Below are 18,523 nucleotides of genomic sequence, written 5' to 3' on the forward strand. Positions count from 1 at the left end.
GAAGAAAAACAGACCTAGTACCATCGCCCACGAAGTAGGGGAGGAAGACGATGGAGCCACCCGCCATGCCGAAGATGAGCCTGGATCCACCGTCTTCCCATCCGCCGTTGAAGAAGCAACACAGGTAGACACAGCCCCGCCGCCTGGTCCACCCAGAGCAGCAGAGACAAAAGGCGCCGCCATGAAGCAGATCTCGCCGCCGTCACTACCACGGACGGAGACGTCGTCGCTTGCTTCACCGGCAACCGAAGCTTCCCTGGAGCACCGCCGGAAAATATAGCTCCGGACTTGCCGACCCACACGCCAGCTCCGCCATCACCACCAACCCCGACGCCGCCTTAGAGGAACAAAAGCACCGGCGTGCATCGAACTGATGCCACCCGGAAACGATAGAACCTAGAACCTAGTCTAGACCTAAACTATCTACACTACTGAACGATCACTACTAGAAAACGGGCCATCGGTCCTGGCCAAAGGTACCAGCTACTGTTGCAGCCGGTACCGATGGGTACCATTGGTAGATAGGTACCGGCTGCAACAGCAGCTGGTACCTTTGACCATCGACCGACCTAGTGGAGGGCAATTGGAACCGGGTGGTGGTTCCAACCGGTTCCAATGCGTCACCATAGGAACCGGTCTGAACCACCACCGGTACCAAATGAAGACTGCGCTAAAGGCACCGATTTATAGGAATAACCGGTTCCTATGGTAATGAAACGTGGCAGCTACCAAGAGCTCGGGCCTAAGGCACCGGTTGGTGCCTTGACACGGTGCTATTGAATTAATTTTAGCACCGGGTCATTGAAATCAACCGGTGCCTTTGGCCCGAGCCTATAAATACCCCAGCCCCTCCCCCTCTCAAGCTGTCGTGAACTCACTGTTCATGGCAGCTGAGTGGGGTGAGGGGAGGCGAATTTTTGCTTTTTTTTGAAAAAAGATTAGTTATTTTTCTTTATAACTTAGCAATTAATTTTTAGAAACAGTTATTACTTGATTTAGTTTATATATGTGATAATTATTTTTATTTGTACCATCTTATTGTAGTTATATACATTATCAATTTATTTGATATTTGAATACTATCAAATTATTGTATTTATATGTTTTTTCAATTTATTTGATAAGTGAATAGTATCTATTTATTATAGTTATATGCATTATCAATTATATAAATATATTGTTATAAATTGGTAGTATGAATGAACTATTTGTACAGTACAATGATGTATATAAATGTATTGTGGACCCAGATGAGTCGGCAATGGATGTACATGGCCGACCGGTGTTCAAAGGAGTTCATGGATGGCGTACATGAATTCATAGAAGCGGCCGAGAAACACAAGTATCGCGGTTTCGTTCGTTGTCCATGCAAATTCTGTAAGAATGAGAAGGATCACTCATCATCAAGAACCATCCATAGTCACTTGTTCAATAGTGGTTTCATGCCGAACTACTATGTTTGGACCAAGCATGGTGAAAGATGAATTGTGCTGGATAATAATGTAGAAGAAGAGGACATGATTCCTGACTTTGCAGCCAATTATAATTCCTTTTTCAATGACACTGCAATGGGTGAGCCTGAAGAAGATACTGAAGGATACGTTGTAGAAGATGATCTTGGTCAGATGCTGAGGAAGGTTGCGAAACAGAAAAGGAATCGAGAGATCTGAAGCGTATATTGGAGTACTACAGAACATTGTTGTACCCTGATTGCAAACAAGATCAAAAGAAGTTGGGTACCACATTGGAATTATTGCAATGGAAGGCATCAAATGGTTTGTCTGACAAGGGATTTGAGGAGTTGCTGAAACTTATAAAAAACTTACTCCCTGAGGGTAACACCTTGCCGGAGACAACATACGAGGCAAAAAAAGTTGTTTGTCCTTTAGGATTAGAGGCACAGAAGATACATGCTTGTCCTAATGACTGCATCCTATATCGAGGTGAGTATGAAAATTTGGATTCATGCCCTATATGCAACGCATGCCGGTATAAGATCCCTCGAGATGATCCAGGCAACGTTGAGGGGATGCGTGTCAAGAAGAGGGTGCCTGCCAAGGTGATGTGGTATTTTCCTCTAATACCACGTCTGAAACATTTGTTCATGAACAAAACGAATGCTAAATTGATGCGATGGCACAAAGAAGAACGTAAGCAAGACAATATGTTGAGACACCCCGCTGATGGGTCGCAGTGGAGAAAAGTGGACAGAACATTACCAACATTTGCAAATGATGCGAGGAATATAAGGTTCGGCTTAAGTACGGATGGCATGAATCCTTTCGGTGAGCAGAGCAGTGGCCATAGTACCTGGCCTGTGACACTCTGTATATACAACCTTCCTCCCTGGTTGTGTATGAAGCGGAAATTCATTATCATGCCGGTGCTTATCCCCGGCCCGAAGCAACCCGGTAACGATATAAATGTGTATCTGAAACCACTGATTGAGGATCTTCTATTGTTGTGGAAAGATGAGGGTGTTCGTATGTGTGATGCGCACGCAGAGGATCATTTTAACCTGCATGCAATACTTTTTGTAACCACCAACGATTGGCCAGCACTAAGTAACCTCTCCGGACAATCCAATAAGGGTTATAGGGCATGCACCCATTGTTTAGAAGAAACCGACAGCATGTACCTCAAGCACTGTAGGAAGATCGTGTATATGGGTCATCGTCGATTTCTTCCGATCAAGCACCCATTAAGGAGGAGGCATGCTCACTATGATGGAAAGGCAGATTATCGTACCAAGCCTAGGCATCGTTGTGGGAAAATGGTGTTTGAAATGGCCAAAGATATAAAAGTAGTATTCGGAAAAGGACCCAATAACAGATCAGTGCAGAGTGATGATGGACGTGCACCTATGTGGAAGAAGAAGAGTATTTTTTGGGAGTTACCTTATTGGGAATTCTTAGACGTCCGCCACGCAATTGATGTGATGCACCCAATAAAAAATCTTTGTGTGAACCTTCTTGACTTCCTTGGTGTCTACGGTAAGCCAAAGGATACATTGGAAGCGCGGCAAGATCTTCAACGTATGAAACAACGGGCCGCCCTACATCTAGAAAAAGGGATAAATGACGTCATTATCTAGGTCCTGCGTGCTACACTCTTAGTAAGGAAGAGAAGCAAAGTATGTTCGACTATTTGAACAGTATCGAGGTCCCATCAGGCTACTCTTCGAATATAAAGAGGCTACTGAACTTGAAAGGGAAGAAATTCGCACACGTAAAGTCCCATGACTGTCACGTGTTGATGACACAATTGATTCCATTTGCACTTAGAGGTATTCTACCAGCTAATGTTCGAGCAACAATCAAAAAGCTATGCTCAATTCTCAACACAATTTCTCAGAAGGCAATCGATCCATCGAGTTTAAGCAGGCTACAAGAGGATGTTGTCCAAAGTTTAGTCAGTCTTGAAATGATATTTCCTCCATCATTCTTCAATATTATGACGCATCTTCTAGTTCACCTGGTCAAAGAGATTGGTATTCTCGGTCCTGTTTTCCTTCATAATATGTTCCCTTTTGAACGATACTTTGCAGTCCTAAAGAAATACATTCGTAATCGGGCTCATCCAGAAGGAAGCATTGCGAAGGGTTACGTCACAGAGGAGGTCATTGAATTTTGTGTTGACTATGTGGAAGAACTCTGCCCAATTGGGATTCCAATATCACGTCATGAGGGGCGGCTGATTGGAAAGGGCACACTTGGAAGAAAATCAGTAAATGCCACAGATCATGCCACGTTGAGCAAAGCACATCTCACAGTTCTGCAACAATCAGCCTTGGTTGCTCCATACATGGAGGATTACATGCAAATTGTGCGAAGCATATACCCTTTGAAGTCTGAGACATGGATTACAAAACATCATAACGATACATTCGCCACCTGATTGCAGAAGGAAGTCATGGCCAACGATCAAATTCATGAGCAGCTAGCTTGGCTGGCCAGGGGTCCGGCAAATTCAATCCTGATGTACCAAGGATATGAAATTAATGGTTACACATTTTATACAAGAGCCCAAGATAACAAGAGCACCAATCAAAATAGTGGTGTCCGTATAGATGCCACCGACTCTAGTGGCCAAACGAACTCATATTTTGGTTACATTGAAGAGATATGGGAACTCGACTATGGGCCGTTGAAGATACCTCTATGCAGCAGAGAAAATGCAGCAGATAAAAGACTATCAGAGTTATGCAGCTTATCCTGGAAACGGAGACTCCAAACTTCACAGGCAATCGACTGGGGGTTGCGTACGCCTAGAACTCAGCAACATCTTCAATAGACTCCACCATAACTTTTTCCTTCTGAGCAGCAGTAAGCAAAGGTGAGTACACTTATGGTTGGTACTCAGCAAGGCCACAAGAAATAACCAGAATGTGATTTATATCCATCTTTAAGTTTATTAATCATGTGAGGGTCCAAGCCGCTCTTGACCGTGAGCACGGCTAACCGGTTAGTTTTAACTCTGCAGAGGTTGTACACTTTCACCACAATTCACGTAAAAGTTCCGAAGAACTTTGAACCCAACCACGCAATGTGCTAGCCAGGCACAATACTACACTTCCGAGGTGTGATTGCATAGGGACGCTACGAGGCCTTTACAAAGATTCCCTAACCTATGACAATCCGCTAAGGTTTCAAGTCAAAGCGGTCATAACACTGTCATAATGAGGTGGTACCTTGCCAAATGACCATTAAACAATACCAATTGCCCCAAGAGGACCGAGCTATACCCCGTCGATGCATCCCCTCTTGCCATATCGGTAAGATTATCACAAGCTAGAGTCTCTAATTAATTAGCCAAGACCAGAGTCATGTAGTATTGTGGTTGTACGGTTTTCTTGGGTGGTTCTCCATGTTCCAATTAAATCATATAATCTTGTAAAAAGCATAGATAGAAGTATGGTTATGGTCACTTGCCTTTCTCCAACGAAAAGCTACTCTTACTGCTCTTCAGCTTTTGCTCACTTAGAAAACTTGATCTTCAATCTTCGAACAACGATCCTTCTACTCGAAACAATCTTCAGGCAAACATACAAAGCAACAAACAAAATATACAACTAAGAACAATACACCAAAACAAAGAAAGACTTTAAAAGAATGTACTGAAGGATAAGGCTCGCTGCTACGATGATGAGAGCGCAAGAAATGCGGAAAACGGAACTAAAACGGCGATTCTATAGACTAAACGGTGCTTCAGGGATCTAGTCGCGATTAACAAAAGGGTTAATGACTAACAGAAAAGATTTGTAAGACACAACAAGGTGTGCTCACAGAGGATAACAAGGTGATAAATCTATTGCACATGTCACAAGGATCACGTGAGCGCAAGAATCGCTGAAAACGGAGTTGAAACGTGAAAGATATGGCTAAAACAATGTTCTAAGGACTTGTTTGCGATAGATATAAACTTTCAGGGGCTAGCTCTAAAGAAACCAGGGACTAAAATGAGATTAAACCTAAAATACAAGGGCTAGCTTGCAAAACAGCGCACTAAGGATGGCGTGTCCTATTTTGGAGAAGCTCAGGGGTTAAACCATAAAAGAAAGGACTGGTTTGTAAATTCTTTTCACCTAGCATGGACCGCGGGTTGATTTCTAGAAAAGCGAGGGCCTCTTTTGCAAATCCACCATGGTTGACCGGTACCCTGGGGTTTGACTTCGGTTTAGATCCAATCTGGTCCATTGGATTAAGATCGGACGGGCAGGGAGATTTGGGGCGGCAGCCGGAGGCGCAAGGCGCCGGCGACGAGCTGTGACGGTGGCGGCTTGCCGGCGTTGGCCGGACTCGGCCATCCGGACTGGGATTCGGACCGGGTTTGGGTCTGGAAGGACGAGGGGACCATGGCGAACGCGATAGCAACGTCGGCGCGGTCACGCAGGGCCGGGACGGGGCGCGCCACGGCGACGCTAAACGCCGATGGCGAGGCAGGGGCGGCGGCGCTCCGCCGGCGTAGGCCGGAATCGGCCGTCCGAGCACGAAACCGAACGCGGTTGGGCCTGGGAGCTAGAGGGTGTTGTGGCGAACCCGACTACGGGGTTCGCGCGGGGCATAGGCGGCCACAGAGAGCTCGCGACGGCGAGCTGCGGCGCGCGGATTTCCGGCGAGGCCGCGCGGATGAGAGAGAGAGGGATAGGGAGAAAGGATGGGTCGGCGAGCGTCCCCTCTACCTCGCGGAGCTCTTGGGCGTCGAACTCGTCGAGGAGAGGCGGCGGAGCGGCGGGTCGGCGTCGAGCCCGAGCTCGGCGGCTCCAATGGCGACGGCGCGGCTAGGGTTTCGCGCGGAGGTGGCGGCACAGGCTCGAGGGGATTCGGGGAGGGGGCGCGGTGCTTTTATAGGGGTGAGGACCGAGCCTCGGCGTGCGGGCCCAAGGCGGCGCAGCAGCGTGCGCTAGGCCGGGTCGGACTCGGCAGAGTTCTGCCCGAGCACGGGGAGGAGAAGGCCCTGACGGGCGGGCCCCACGCGTTGGTGAGGGAAAGGAAAAGGAAAGGGAGGCGGGTCGGGCCGGAAGAGGAAAAAGAGAAATGGGCTGGCGGAGGAAATTTGGGCCGCGGGAAAGAAGAAGAAAAAGAGTAGAGAGATTGGGCCGGGCTGAAAACGAGTTAGGGAAACAGAAAAGGTTTTGTATTTTCTGAAAAAAGGCTCAAACACATTCAATTCAAATCCGAATCCAGTGAATTCAAATTCAAATTGGACAACAAACAATAAAACAATGCATTTCAGCATGAATGCAACACAAAAAAACAACCCTATTTAATTTAGAAAAACAACCAATATTTATTTTCTTTTACACTAAATTCTCTGCAAAGAAAATAAATGTTGGGAGAATTTTAAAATTATAATAAAATTGTTGTTTTATTTTTAATTTTAATCACATCTTGAAATCCAAAAATTTCAGGGTGTGACAGGTCCTGGTTTAGGGCCATTATGAACTCCCAAATAACGAATAAGCGTTCTACCGAGGTGTTTCAGTGAGACTGTGGGTAATGGGGTTCCAGTAGTGCATCAAGCTACTGACGACGCATTGGTCCGGTACTTTCTGTTACTACTAAGGGTGAACATTAGTATGATACGAACATTAGCCTTAACCGTTCGATCAAGTGGGAGAATGTTGGAAATAAATTTTAGTTAAGATATTTGTGATCTTCACTATTAAGGAAGCATTTAAACCACCTAAACGTGATTAAGGAAACCTAATGATAAAATCCTAATGGGCTATGATCAGCAGGCCCATTAGGCCTGTTTCCAGAGGCTGGCCCCCAGCCCCACAGTGGCTATAAATATAAGGTCGTGGTTAGCACCTTAATCAACTCATTCATCTCATTCTAAAACCCTAGCCACCACTAGTCTGATCGCTAAGGGCACTGGAGGGGTTTGGAAGGCTAAGCACTCCCGTTGGCGCCCAGAGGATGCCGATTCGCTGCTGCATCTCCTACACCGACAAGAACGCCTACTTTCTCTACGGATCAGGCGTAAATGGTTGCTGCTACTGCTAACGCTGGTATAATGATTACCATTTATTTCGCATTAGATTGATTTGTCATGAACTAAGTTATGTTTAGATCCTGAAGTAATGTGCCTCTAATGTTTAGTTTTGGCAATTCTAACAGTTGAGTCCAATGAAGTCGAATGAACCCTTGATCAACTTGTATTGTCCCTTGGGTGAACTTTGGCAGGCGATTTCCAACCGATGCTCTCATGCTTGCTGGGTAGTCACCTCTAATAAGAGGGTCCATAAACCTGGCCGGAGGAATGTTGATGGTAAGATTTGCACACTATGAGTATATATCTTCTGAACTTTGACTGTGAGATTGCAGCAGCTAGAACCTACCATCCCAACATGAAGTCTGTGGTGCGTCTCGCTGCAGCGTCATTGGTTTTGGAGCGGGAGAAGGGAAGAAACCAGTGCGAGTTTAAAGCTATGCCAATCGTTCCCTCTTGAGTGCGCTGCATTGATTCGGGAAGCATTTCTATAAGACTAGTCTCTGTAGGGAGTGTTATTGTACATTTACCATTCAGATTGGTCTAAGTTTATGCTGTCCATTTAGGGCTATAAATTACTAAGCCTAAGGTTTATCAGTTCAGTTGATCAAAATTTTCACTTTGCAGCTGTACTCTAGAACCGAAACTTCAACTAATTTGCTGCGTAAATAGAACGTGATGGGTGCATCACCTGGTATTTTTCTCTGTACAACTGAACTGTTTCTGCATGTGCAAGTAGCTGGTGATGAGCCACGATGTAAGGTTCCCTTCCTGAATCCCCAACACCGCATCTGCCAACGTCCCATGGCGAGCACCAGTCTGGGGGCAACAAAGCCCATCGCGTAGCCCATTGAGCAGAAAGTCCAGGGCTCATTGAATGTGATCCAACGCTTCACTCGACCGCCAAACTCCTTGAAGCAGATATCAGCATAGTCCTTGAAGTCATTTCTGAGACATTTACAGTCTTTTTTTAACAGCTAGTATTTTTTAGTATGCATCGAGCTATTCGTATTTCGTAAGCGAAGCAATAACTGCAATGGTCACACGGAACCTAGTGGAAATTAATTTTGATCTTATAAAGGTGTGGTAATTTTGTTTTAGAATGCAAAGCTTGCAGGTTGATTCATGATACAGGAAGGCGTTGACTTTGTTATCAGTTACTACAGTAGTACACAACATATATATTCAAGCTGTTATTAGCTACGAGGATTTGAGGGTTTCTAATTAATGTCGTCGTACCATGCAAAAATGTTGACATCATCTTTTTTTGGTTAAATGGTCCAGATTTTGATACAATTAGATCTACATAATAATTTTGAAAGCGGCAGGTTTTTCAGAATGATCTGATTTTAAGAATCAACGAAGCAACAAATCTGGTGGTTAATAAAATAAACAGCTTCAGTGCAGTTAAGCAGCCTTCTATCTTATTTATTTACTGTACGGTAATCTTGTTGCTTTCATGGTTAACTTAAGCTTTGACTTACACAATATTGGGGCTAAGAAATCCTTCATATTTTGCCTGAGGTGTGTCCCAGTGAAAAAGGGTCACATAGGGTTGCATTCCTGCAGATGCACAATGCAAGATTACATCTCAAATAATTCATAAGGTGAAGTAAAGAATGGAGCTGATCAAGGAGTTACATCTAGACACGCGTACCTTTGGACAGGAGCTCATTAATGAGATTATTGTAGTAATTGACACCTTCTCTGTTAATTCCACCGCTCAGACTACCATCTGTTATATGTGCCATAGGAATAGGACATGCACGTTCATAATAAGAACATGTTATCAACTTGGAAATTCTAGTTCATGAAAACAATAAGCTCCCTCTATTTTAAATGTACGATGTTTAGATAAATGAACAATTAGCTTAGTATAAACTTTATATATGTATGCATAATTAGGGAAAGTTAAAAGATAATAAATTCATGTACTTGGAAGGATTCTGCTTCATGAAATGGAGAACCTGTACGCATCCATCCCCATGTCCTTCATGAGGCGCACATCTTCCTGCACATTTGCACACGTTTAATTTTGGTACTGCAAAATATGCATGCTCATGAAGATGAGAGGCTGGCTCGCACCTTGTAAAGATGGTCCACTGCTACATCCCCGTTGCTTCCGTCAGAGATTTTTTCTGCAAACACCCAAAATACCGTGTCATCAGGAAACTAAATTAATTGCATTTCTCATAGAAAAACAGATAGGCAGAAAGCACGCGTGCCTGGGTACGGTGCTGGTGGGTGAAAGTGTCCCAGATGCTTGGTCCTCTGCCCCCTTCCATAGCACCACCTTCATACTGCATGGGAATGAGAGTTCAGGCTAGTAAACTCAGAAGATCAGGCCAAGCAAGACAAAAACGAAGTTGCAACTTCTTTTATAAAAGATGCAGAATAGTTAATTAATCTGTTCTTGCTCCTCGCACGGGCATATCACCCACTAGCTACCCTTTTTCCTGTTCTTATTTACAGTTAATTATGCTGTACGGAAATGTAGGCTAGCGCTTTCTGAAGCTTGCTCTCTCGTACTTGTCGGGTTTCTGTGGCATGCATGCTCTCTTAATTAACTGGGGAAAGGGAAATTAAAGACGGAAAGCTCTTACACGTGCGAATGAATAGGAGTGGACTTTTTCTACCTGATAGGCCGACGAGGCCGTCCCGAAGACGAAGCCCTCAGGGAAGCTTTTCCGGCTGATCGGCGGCGTGTTGGCTGCATCGTAGCCGGCGCCGGAAGAAGCAGCTAGAAGGAGAAACGGGAGCAGGAGGAGGCAGGCCATGGCGGCGGCGGCGGCTGCTCACGCAGCCATTTGTTGGCATATGGCATCCAGTCTCGTTGAGAGAGAGCCGCCTGAGCATTGCTCCATCTCGCTAGCACCTGAAGTACTACACATATACAAGCAACGTGCACACCATCACGAATCATATATATTTTTATTTTAGGCGATTATTGCAATGCAAAAGGATGCATGGTGATAGAGGGAGGTACTTAGTCAATATGGGGGAGAAGTGCAAATTGATGATCCCATGGACTAAGATACAAAAATTTTCATTGCTCATATGGTTCAAACCACACAATTATCTTACATTGCCCACAAGCCATTGTTTCATAATTGCTATCAAGCCGGAAGCATTTCGTCCTATGGACTAATCAAATGCCGGTGGCTTTTTAAATGAGCATTGAAATGTCATCCGAGCAAGCTAAATAGTTTCTAACTTTTCAAATTGGTATCAATTTGATATTCTTGCAATTCATCTTGCTTGCTTTGTTTGTGTTGTCATCAATCACCAAAAAGGAAGAGATCGTAGGAAAAATGGCCTCTTATGTCACTTTTCAATATAATGTTTTGGTGATTAATATAGACAAAACAACACTTGGACTAATGCGATTGTTTAGATGATATCCTCAGGCTTTTAGGTTCAAGTGATGACAAATAGAAGGAAGGCGAAGCTAGGCCCGAAGGATAAGAATTGAAGAGACCGTGAAGAAATCAAGTCAAAACAAACAAGACAAAGACAATTTGCTACCACCGGTTAAACCGATGATGAGCAAATTGCACTCACCGGTGCAATGGACCCAGAAGCTGAGACTAGGGTTTTGCGTCGGTTAAACCAACGATAAAGAAAAGACATACACGGTGCAATGACTGAAGTGAAGTCAGACACAGAAGGACACCGGTTGAACCGGTGATGAAGGAAAAGTGAACGTCGGTGTAATTGTCCAGAGAATTGGTTTTTCGGGAATCAGGGGACAGTTACATTCACCGGTTAAACCGACGATACGTCAGTTGATTGCCCGTACAAGTAACGGATAGTTTTTCAGTGGGCAGTTTACATTCACCGGTTGAACCGACGATGGCTATTGGAGGAGCGTCAGTTTAACCGGTGTTACGTACTTTTTCTGTCAGCTTTCCTCTAACGGCTCTTTTGGGGTATGTGGCTATATATACCCCCAAGGCCGAGTCATTTGGAGAGGTTGGAGACTCTGGAAGTTCTATTGAAGATCAACATCAACTCCATCCACCATATTGAGCTTAGTGCCACATTCAAGCTTAGAATAGCTTAGTGCAAGTGTGAGCTTGAGAAGCTTAGTGCTTGGGAGGAATTGATCTTGCGAGATCAACCTTGAGCAAAGTCTTGCTACGGCAAGCAACCGTGTACTCGTCGTGTGACCCTCCAACTTGGTGTGGAGAGGCAATGACACTTTGTGCGGGGAAGGAGACCCCTCTTGGTGAGAAGCTCCAATAGTGAAGATGGTGCCGTTGGCGTCACTTAGTCTTTGCTTGCCGGAAGCCTTGGTGGCGATCGCAAGACGGTGATCAAGCGAAGAGACTCGGCATCACACTTGTTCTTGGTGGACAAGTGGCCGTGGACGTAGGGAGGGACTTGGTGTCATAACCGAACCACGTTAAATCGTGCGTCTTGGTGTCTTCACGGGAGTTTGCATATTTTCTCCATTACCTCTTTACTTACCGTATTACGTTTCCACATTTACTCTATCTTGCGTGCCTTTACTTTTCTAGTTAGTTTGATTATGATTGGCTATAGATTGCAAGTCTTTTGGGTTAAGTAGAGAGTAGCATAGATAAACCTTAGTCATAACTAGTATGTGCAGGACGTGTTAGGTTTATCTTATACAAGTAGATTGAGCCCTAGGTTAGAAAGCGAATTAGCGACCTTATTCACCCCTCCCCTTCTAGGGGCGGACACCCCGGTGATCCTTACAGCGTGTCGCGCGGGCATCCATACTAGTAGTAGTATATGATCATATTGTGCACCGTAAAAGTCCTCTGCTTTCAGTTACACAGCAATGTGGGTCCTAGCATTATCTTGCTGTATGTATATGGGCAATCCTTTCTCTTCAGCAGGCCATCTTTCTTTGATTGCGGGTAGAACCTTGTTCACAAGAAAATCACGGCTAACTTCTTTTGTCACCGATGTCATGGCTTTTGTTACAAGGACACCTACACATATAAACATTGTTAATAAAACTAATGATTCTTGTAGGATATGCAAAAAAAATTGCAATTTTCCTTACCTGCATCCCTGTTTGGGCTCCACCTCTTTGCTGGTTCCACTTTGACAAAGGAGAAAATACCCAGCTTACCATCAAAAATGCATTGACCATTCTCATCAAATCTAGGCCTCGTAACCACAGCTAGGAGCATCACCTTCTCAATAAAATTTTTGCTTTTAACGGTTCGTTGTGGTCTTTCTTCATCATTTGCAAGGTAATATTTTTGGTTCCTACGAGTCCTATAGAACCACTTTTCATCAATGTACACGACATTGTACATTGGCTTGAAAGACAAAGACTGAGCATTCAACATGGATAAACAATACTTGACGCGGGCCTTCTTGTTTGCATCGGTCAAACTAAACTTGAGTTCATTAGTGTGCCGACAAAAATAGCCTTCTTTGAAGGTTATGAAGTGTGCTCTTCTTAACACCTAATGCATCAGCAAGATCCTTAAAAGTGGTGCGCTGCCTAAGAGGCACATTTTTTATGGATTCCATGTCTATTTCTATTCTTTTTCTACCACAATTCCTGGCCCACTTGTTTACAATACCATTTATTCCACCAGCTTGTCCGTTTTTCCAAATGGACTGCACAACTCTTAGAGGCACATCAAATTTACGTGCAACTCCCTTAGAAACCCCACGACGTAAAATAGGAGGATCAGTTTTTGCCAATAACTCTAGGTATATGGAGATCTTTAAATCATCCGAATAGAATCTCCTTTTGTTGGCACTAGAACCTGCAACAAACAGTATGCATACTATTGGTTGTCCGACAGCGTGCCGAGATCTAGACAGAAGCATGAATGGAACTAACCTTCAACTGTTGCTGTTGATGCACGTTCCAGAAATGTTGATGCACCTTGCAGAAATGTTAATGAGACCATGTCTGAAACATGAACAGAAGGATGAGCTATATGAAACACATATGAAACACTGAACAGAAACTAGAAAGAAAACTAAGAATCCCTTGATTGAACTGAAAACACATGCATGTTGTTCTTTCTAAACCAAGAAAACTCAGTTACCTGGAGATACATGCACACCATCTCCTTGCACGGCATCTGCTTGCACGGCATCTGCTTGCATGACATCCTCGTGACCGGCTTGGTCTGTAATGGAAAGAATGATTGAAATCAGAACATAGAAAGAATTAAGGCTTGGGAAAACAGAAATCAGACTGAAAAAAGCACCTTCGATTCCATCGTTCCAAACCATGTCATACTCAAGTTCATGAGCAGGGCCTTCAAACTCTACAATGTCATCCCAATCTATGGGATCCATTTGGCCAGATTCGGGTGGCCCTAAGTTCAAATCAACATCTAGTCCAGGCATTATTCTTGGTGTCTAGATGGAGAAAGCAAAGGATGAGGGGCAGAGCTTTCTAGAACGCATGGATCGTGTCACAGCCCTGAGAAAAGAAAAAAAGAAAAAAAATCCTTCGCCGGGCCCACCCGTCAGCCTCTCCCTCTCCTCCTCTCTCTGTTTTTGCTCGGCGCGCCGCGCGCACGCGTCGCCCGTCGCCGGCGTCCATCCTCGCGAGTCGCGCCACGTGCCGGCCATCCTCGTGTTCCATGCCAACCCCTCCCTCCTCTCATCGCCTCAAGACCCAGCCCCAGCCCCGTTCCCCTCAAACCCTAACCCTATCCGTTCCCCTCCTCCATTACCGCCGCCCCCAAGCTCCTTGCCGCCGCCGATTCGCCGCCCTCGGTGAGCCTCTCGCCGATTCCTTGTGCGGGGAGCATCTCCTCCCTTCCCTCGCTCGATTTCGCCCCTAACCCGGCCCCCTCTCCCTCCCTGCAGAGCCGCCGGCGAGCGCCTCCGCCCGCCGCCGCCCCTGCTCGTCGCGCCGCCCGTCCGCCGCCGTTCCCCGCCGTCCAACCTGACGGTGAGGCTCGCCGCCACCTCCGCATCGCCGTGCACGCCTCCCCTTCCCCGCTCCGACCCCGCCTCGTCGCACTGCCTCGCGCCGCCGCCGCTCGCCATCGCCGCGCACGCGCGTGCGCGCGCGCACTGCGCGGTCAAGGCCGGCCTCGCCTTGACTTGGCCTGGTGGGCCGCTGGCCCGTGGGCCCTGCCTTTCAGCCGCTGGGCTGGCCAGCTGGGGGTGCATCTAGCATTTTTCAGGGTGTTTAGTTGAGCAGCAATTTTGCAAAATTTGTAGAAATTCATGTATAGCTCAGAAAAATATGAAACTTGTTTTGTTGGATTCTTATAGCTGAGATCTACTTATGAAAAATATTTTTTTGCATGTTAATTTTCTGTAGATTTATCTATAGTTTTATCTTACAAAAGTGAGTTTAATGCTTATTTATTTGTATTTTGCTAGAAAAATCTCAAACTAAATTTTTTAAGGCTCCTTGTGAGGTGTAGTTTCCAGAGGTGCTACTTTTTCATATGCTTCTTTGCTGTTTATCAAAGTTTTAGCTTGTTTTCTTATGCTTTATCTGAAAATGGTTTAATATAGAACTTTTTGCTGGAAAGTGATAAAATGGCAAAACCAATTTGGTTAGATTTTTTTAATACCTAGTATCTAATATAATTTTCTTGGTTTTGTTTGGATAAGTTTGCATGCCTTTTATGATTTATCTTGCTTAGAGTAGCTGAAAATTGATCTATTTATGATTACTTATAGGAAAATGTTTTTACTGCAAAACTAATTTTCATGAGTTACTTTTATTGTTATCTACATGGTCAATTATTTCCATGATTTATGCTTGTTGTTAAGTTCATTTCTTAATTCTTGCCTCGCATTCATGCATTTTAGTGACCGAACCGTCGGAGAACGAACCCGTGGAGCCCGCCGAGTCCGTTGAGCCTGAGCCTGGAGTCCCGTTCGTGGTCGAGTCCGAAGCTAACCAAGGCAAGCAGCTAAGCATGAATCCTTGCTCCTATTTAACCTGAGTTAATTAGTTATCTCACCGGGTAATGTTGGGTTATGTATATTAAGTTTGTATTGCATTCTTGTACCTATCTGCGTGCATTATCCTTCCTTGATTTGTCATCCTTGTTCTTGGCACTAGTTAGTTAGTTAATTACTTAATCTGACTAGATGCTTAGCCCTACTTAGAGTACTTCTTTCGCTCGCTAGACATGAATGTTTTGGAGGATCACATTTACCGGTTACCCTTGTTCGCACTGGTTCGGTTTGGTTGTTAAGGGTTTGGTAGCCTCGAGGTTCGAGCAGAATGGTAGGGCCTAGTGAATGGAGTCACATAGGCAGGTCCGCTTGGATCATTTAAGAACCGTCCGTGGATGATGTCGGCTTTGAGCACCTTCTCGTGCTACCACATATCCAATATAATGGTACAGATAAGCCAATTATCTTCCTTGACTTGATCATTGATATACAGTCCTAGATACGTGGCCAAGGGCTATGCAGAGAGGCTTAGAGGTGTCCCCGGATGGACCTACGAGTAGGAAAGTTTAGAGATGTCCCCGGTGGAAACTAAGTCTCTACGCGTAAGATAGGTGTGAAGATTTCAATGATCGAGCCATGTTGGGAACGGTTGACGCGAGTACCCCTTATTCAACTTTGGCCGGTTGAGTAAGTCGCATGGTCCTTGCATCGTGTGGGTAAAGTAGTACACCCTTGCAAGGTTATAATCAATTCGAATTGCCGCGCTCTCGGTTATGAGCAAGCTCTTTGTCCGTTGAACTCTTCGTAGAAAGTTTCGGTTATGATGGAAATGGTTCATGGCACCTCTGTGACTCATTATTTTGTATACTCTTAATGTACTAAAATTATTGGGGGTTTGGGCAATATTAATTAATTCTGATAGGTGATAGTGTAGAGAGCTAATGCTTCTGCAATAATTATTTAACCTTAAAGCTTTTACTTGAGCCATTTCATGATCCTTGTATATGTAATCGCGTAAGTCTTGCGAGTACCTTTGTACTCAGGTTGCTTTTAAACCTAGTTGCAGGTGAGCCAGAAGTGGTGTTTGGCCACTTCTACCCCGCTGATCCAAACGCGGGGGAAGAGTAGGTCGTGGTGGCTGTAATGATGTCCTTGAGCAAGGCATCATTATTTTAGTACGTCTTTATCGTAATCGAGCTTCGTGAGAGCATGTAAATGCAATAAACTTTCTGTTTAATATGACTTTCGTAAACCCAAGGCTTGTAAGTGAAGTTTGAAACCCACTTATATTGAACTTGTAATATTAAGCGTATAAAATTGCTCTTTGTGGATTATTGGCGATGTATTCGATTGTAAACGATATGTGCATATGCTGATTCTGGGCGTATGTTGGAGCACATACCGGGACTACCGGATTTGATATTATTTTGGATGAATGACATGTCGGTTATTCGTCTCTCTAGACGTGGGATAACACGTGGCACGCTCTCCGGCAAGCACGTGTTAACTCTCATCTGGATGATAATGACCGGCGATTTATTTAAAATAGTATTAAATAGGGCGGTTCTCACATATCGGAGGTGCTGATCCCCCAAAGCAACTTATATAGGCCCGGGCCATGGAACTTGAAAACGAACACATACATGGCGGGCAATGAAAATTTGAAGCACTGGTGTTTCGTTTGTTGCGGGAGGCAAAAAGACGTGATGCACTGGTGCCAATTTTTGGCGGGCGATTTTTGGTATGGGCGGCAACTGATGGAGGGTTATCCAAGCGCAAGGAGAGGAGGTGCATGCCTGCATGCGGCGTGGACCTGTGAATTTCCTTCTAAATGGCGCGGGAGCCGGGAGGTGCATGCCTGCATGCGGCGCCCAACTGAATTTCTTTCGTGATTACAGGCGCCGCGCGGGCTAACGGCGTTTCCAGGGGGCGGGACGGCTCAATTACTAGGGAAGCGAAACGGACGCCAATTCATTAGGGTAGTCTTAATACAGACTTCACTCGTAGAGTCTTAAACCTCAAAGACTTCATCACAAAAAACTATACTTTCTATAAAATGTGTAATAGTAGTTTCTATACATAAAGAAATTGGAAAGTGTGTAATAATATTTCCAATATAAAATACTATTACACATTTTGTATGGAGAAGTATAATTTTTTTTTTGAAATCCGGCCTTAGTCCGAACAACAACGACTACACTATTAAAAACAAAAAGGCCAACTGGACCAGCAGGACAACCAAGTTGTGCACGCGCATTGCGTGATTCAATCTTTGCCATAAGATCGGAGCTCAGATATTATATCGGGAAACATATCAGTGCAAACCACGACATCGTAAAAATTTGTGCAAACTATGGTAAAAAAATTATCTAAATTAATAAAAAAAATCACATATCTAGATGATATGATGATACATAATTTTTTAAAATATCTTGTCCAAACTCGACTTCGTCTGTGAGATATAAAAAGAACAAATTTCAAGCCAGCAAGTTGTCCAGATGATTTGTTAGAAATTTATTATTTTTATATTGCACAAACGAATTTTTATATCGCACAAACGAAGTCGAGTTTGGACATAATATTTTATGAGATTGTGTATCATCTACATATGTGATTTTTTTTTGAATTTAGACGACTTTTTTTGTTGTGATTTGTATGGATTTTCACGAAGTTGTGGTTTGCACTAGAAATGTTCCCATTATATCTAAGAAAGAAAATTAGAGTTGAGATATTTTATAATTGCTGTTGCAAAAATAAAACTGTCCCATTATATTATATCTAATATAAGCCGCCCCAATATTAATATAAGAAGATCTTTTTACACATATCGAGAAAAGCTCCTCCCGCTCGACCGTACCCTTGCATAGGGTGTCCGTTGCCCATGCGAGAGTGTGCCAGACCCATGTACTATGGCATGGTGGCAGGTGAGGGTATTTTTCAGAACTCCATTCTAAAATTCGCACTCTCTAGCTGACTAAGTTAGAGGGCTCAAGCAGCACATTTCCAGGTCATGGGTTCGCCTTCCTGTAGCAAAAACGAGTCTTTCTATAATAGAACTAGCAAGAGTCTTCAGAAATTAGGGCTCAGGCTCGAGGTAGAAGAGAAGCAATGCGGAGTAGTAGACAGAAGAAGCATGTCTTCGGCTATAAGATCA

General features: G+C 44.4%; 1 protein-coding gene and 1 pseudogene across 1 annotated transcript; both read right to left on the minus strand.

The window, feature by feature from the left end:
• Positions 1-7,615: 7,615 nt before the first annotated feature.
• On the minus strand, positions 7,616-10,271 carry LOC120640190 (annotated as a pseudogene).
• Positions 10,272-12,882: 2,611 nt separating this feature from the next.
• On the minus strand, positions 12,883-13,818 carry LOC120640191. The gene is made up of 3 exons (XM_039916054.1): positions 13,539-13,818; positions 13,328-13,399; positions 12,883-13,250 (listed from the first exon to the last, which is right to left on the minus strand). Exons 1-3 carry the CDS (start codon positions 13,792-13,794, stop codon positions 12,883-12,885), a joined length of 696 nt encoding a protein of 231 aa, XP_039771988.1. The 5' UTR covers positions 13,795-13,818.
• Between the last annotated feature and the right edge of the window lie 4,705 nt (positions 13,819-18,523).

The sequence above is a fragment of the Panicum virgatum genome, chromosome 7K (genome assembly GCF_016808335.1).
Source record: "Panicum virgatum strain AP13 chromosome 7K, P.virgatum_v5, whole genome shotgun sequence".
In the NCBI taxonomy this organism is placed as follows: Eukaryota; Viridiplantae; Streptophyta; class Magnoliopsida; order Poales; family Poaceae; genus Panicum; species Panicum virgatum.

Excerpts from the sequence above, each read along its gene's own strand:
- LOC120640191 (XM_039916054.1), bottom strand. The coding sequence starts at position 13,794 with ATGGATCCCATAGATTGGGATGACATTGTAGAGTTTGAAGGCCCTGCT. Across the intron at positions 13,400-13,538 it reads TGGTGTGCATGTATCTCCAG|ACATGGTCTCATTAACATTT; the intron begins GTAACTGAGTTT and ends TTCATGTTTCAG. Across the intron at positions 13,251-13,327 it reads ATCAACAGCAACAGTTGAAG|GTTCTAGTGCCAACAAAAGG; the intron begins GTTAGTTCCATT and ends TGTTTGTTGCAG.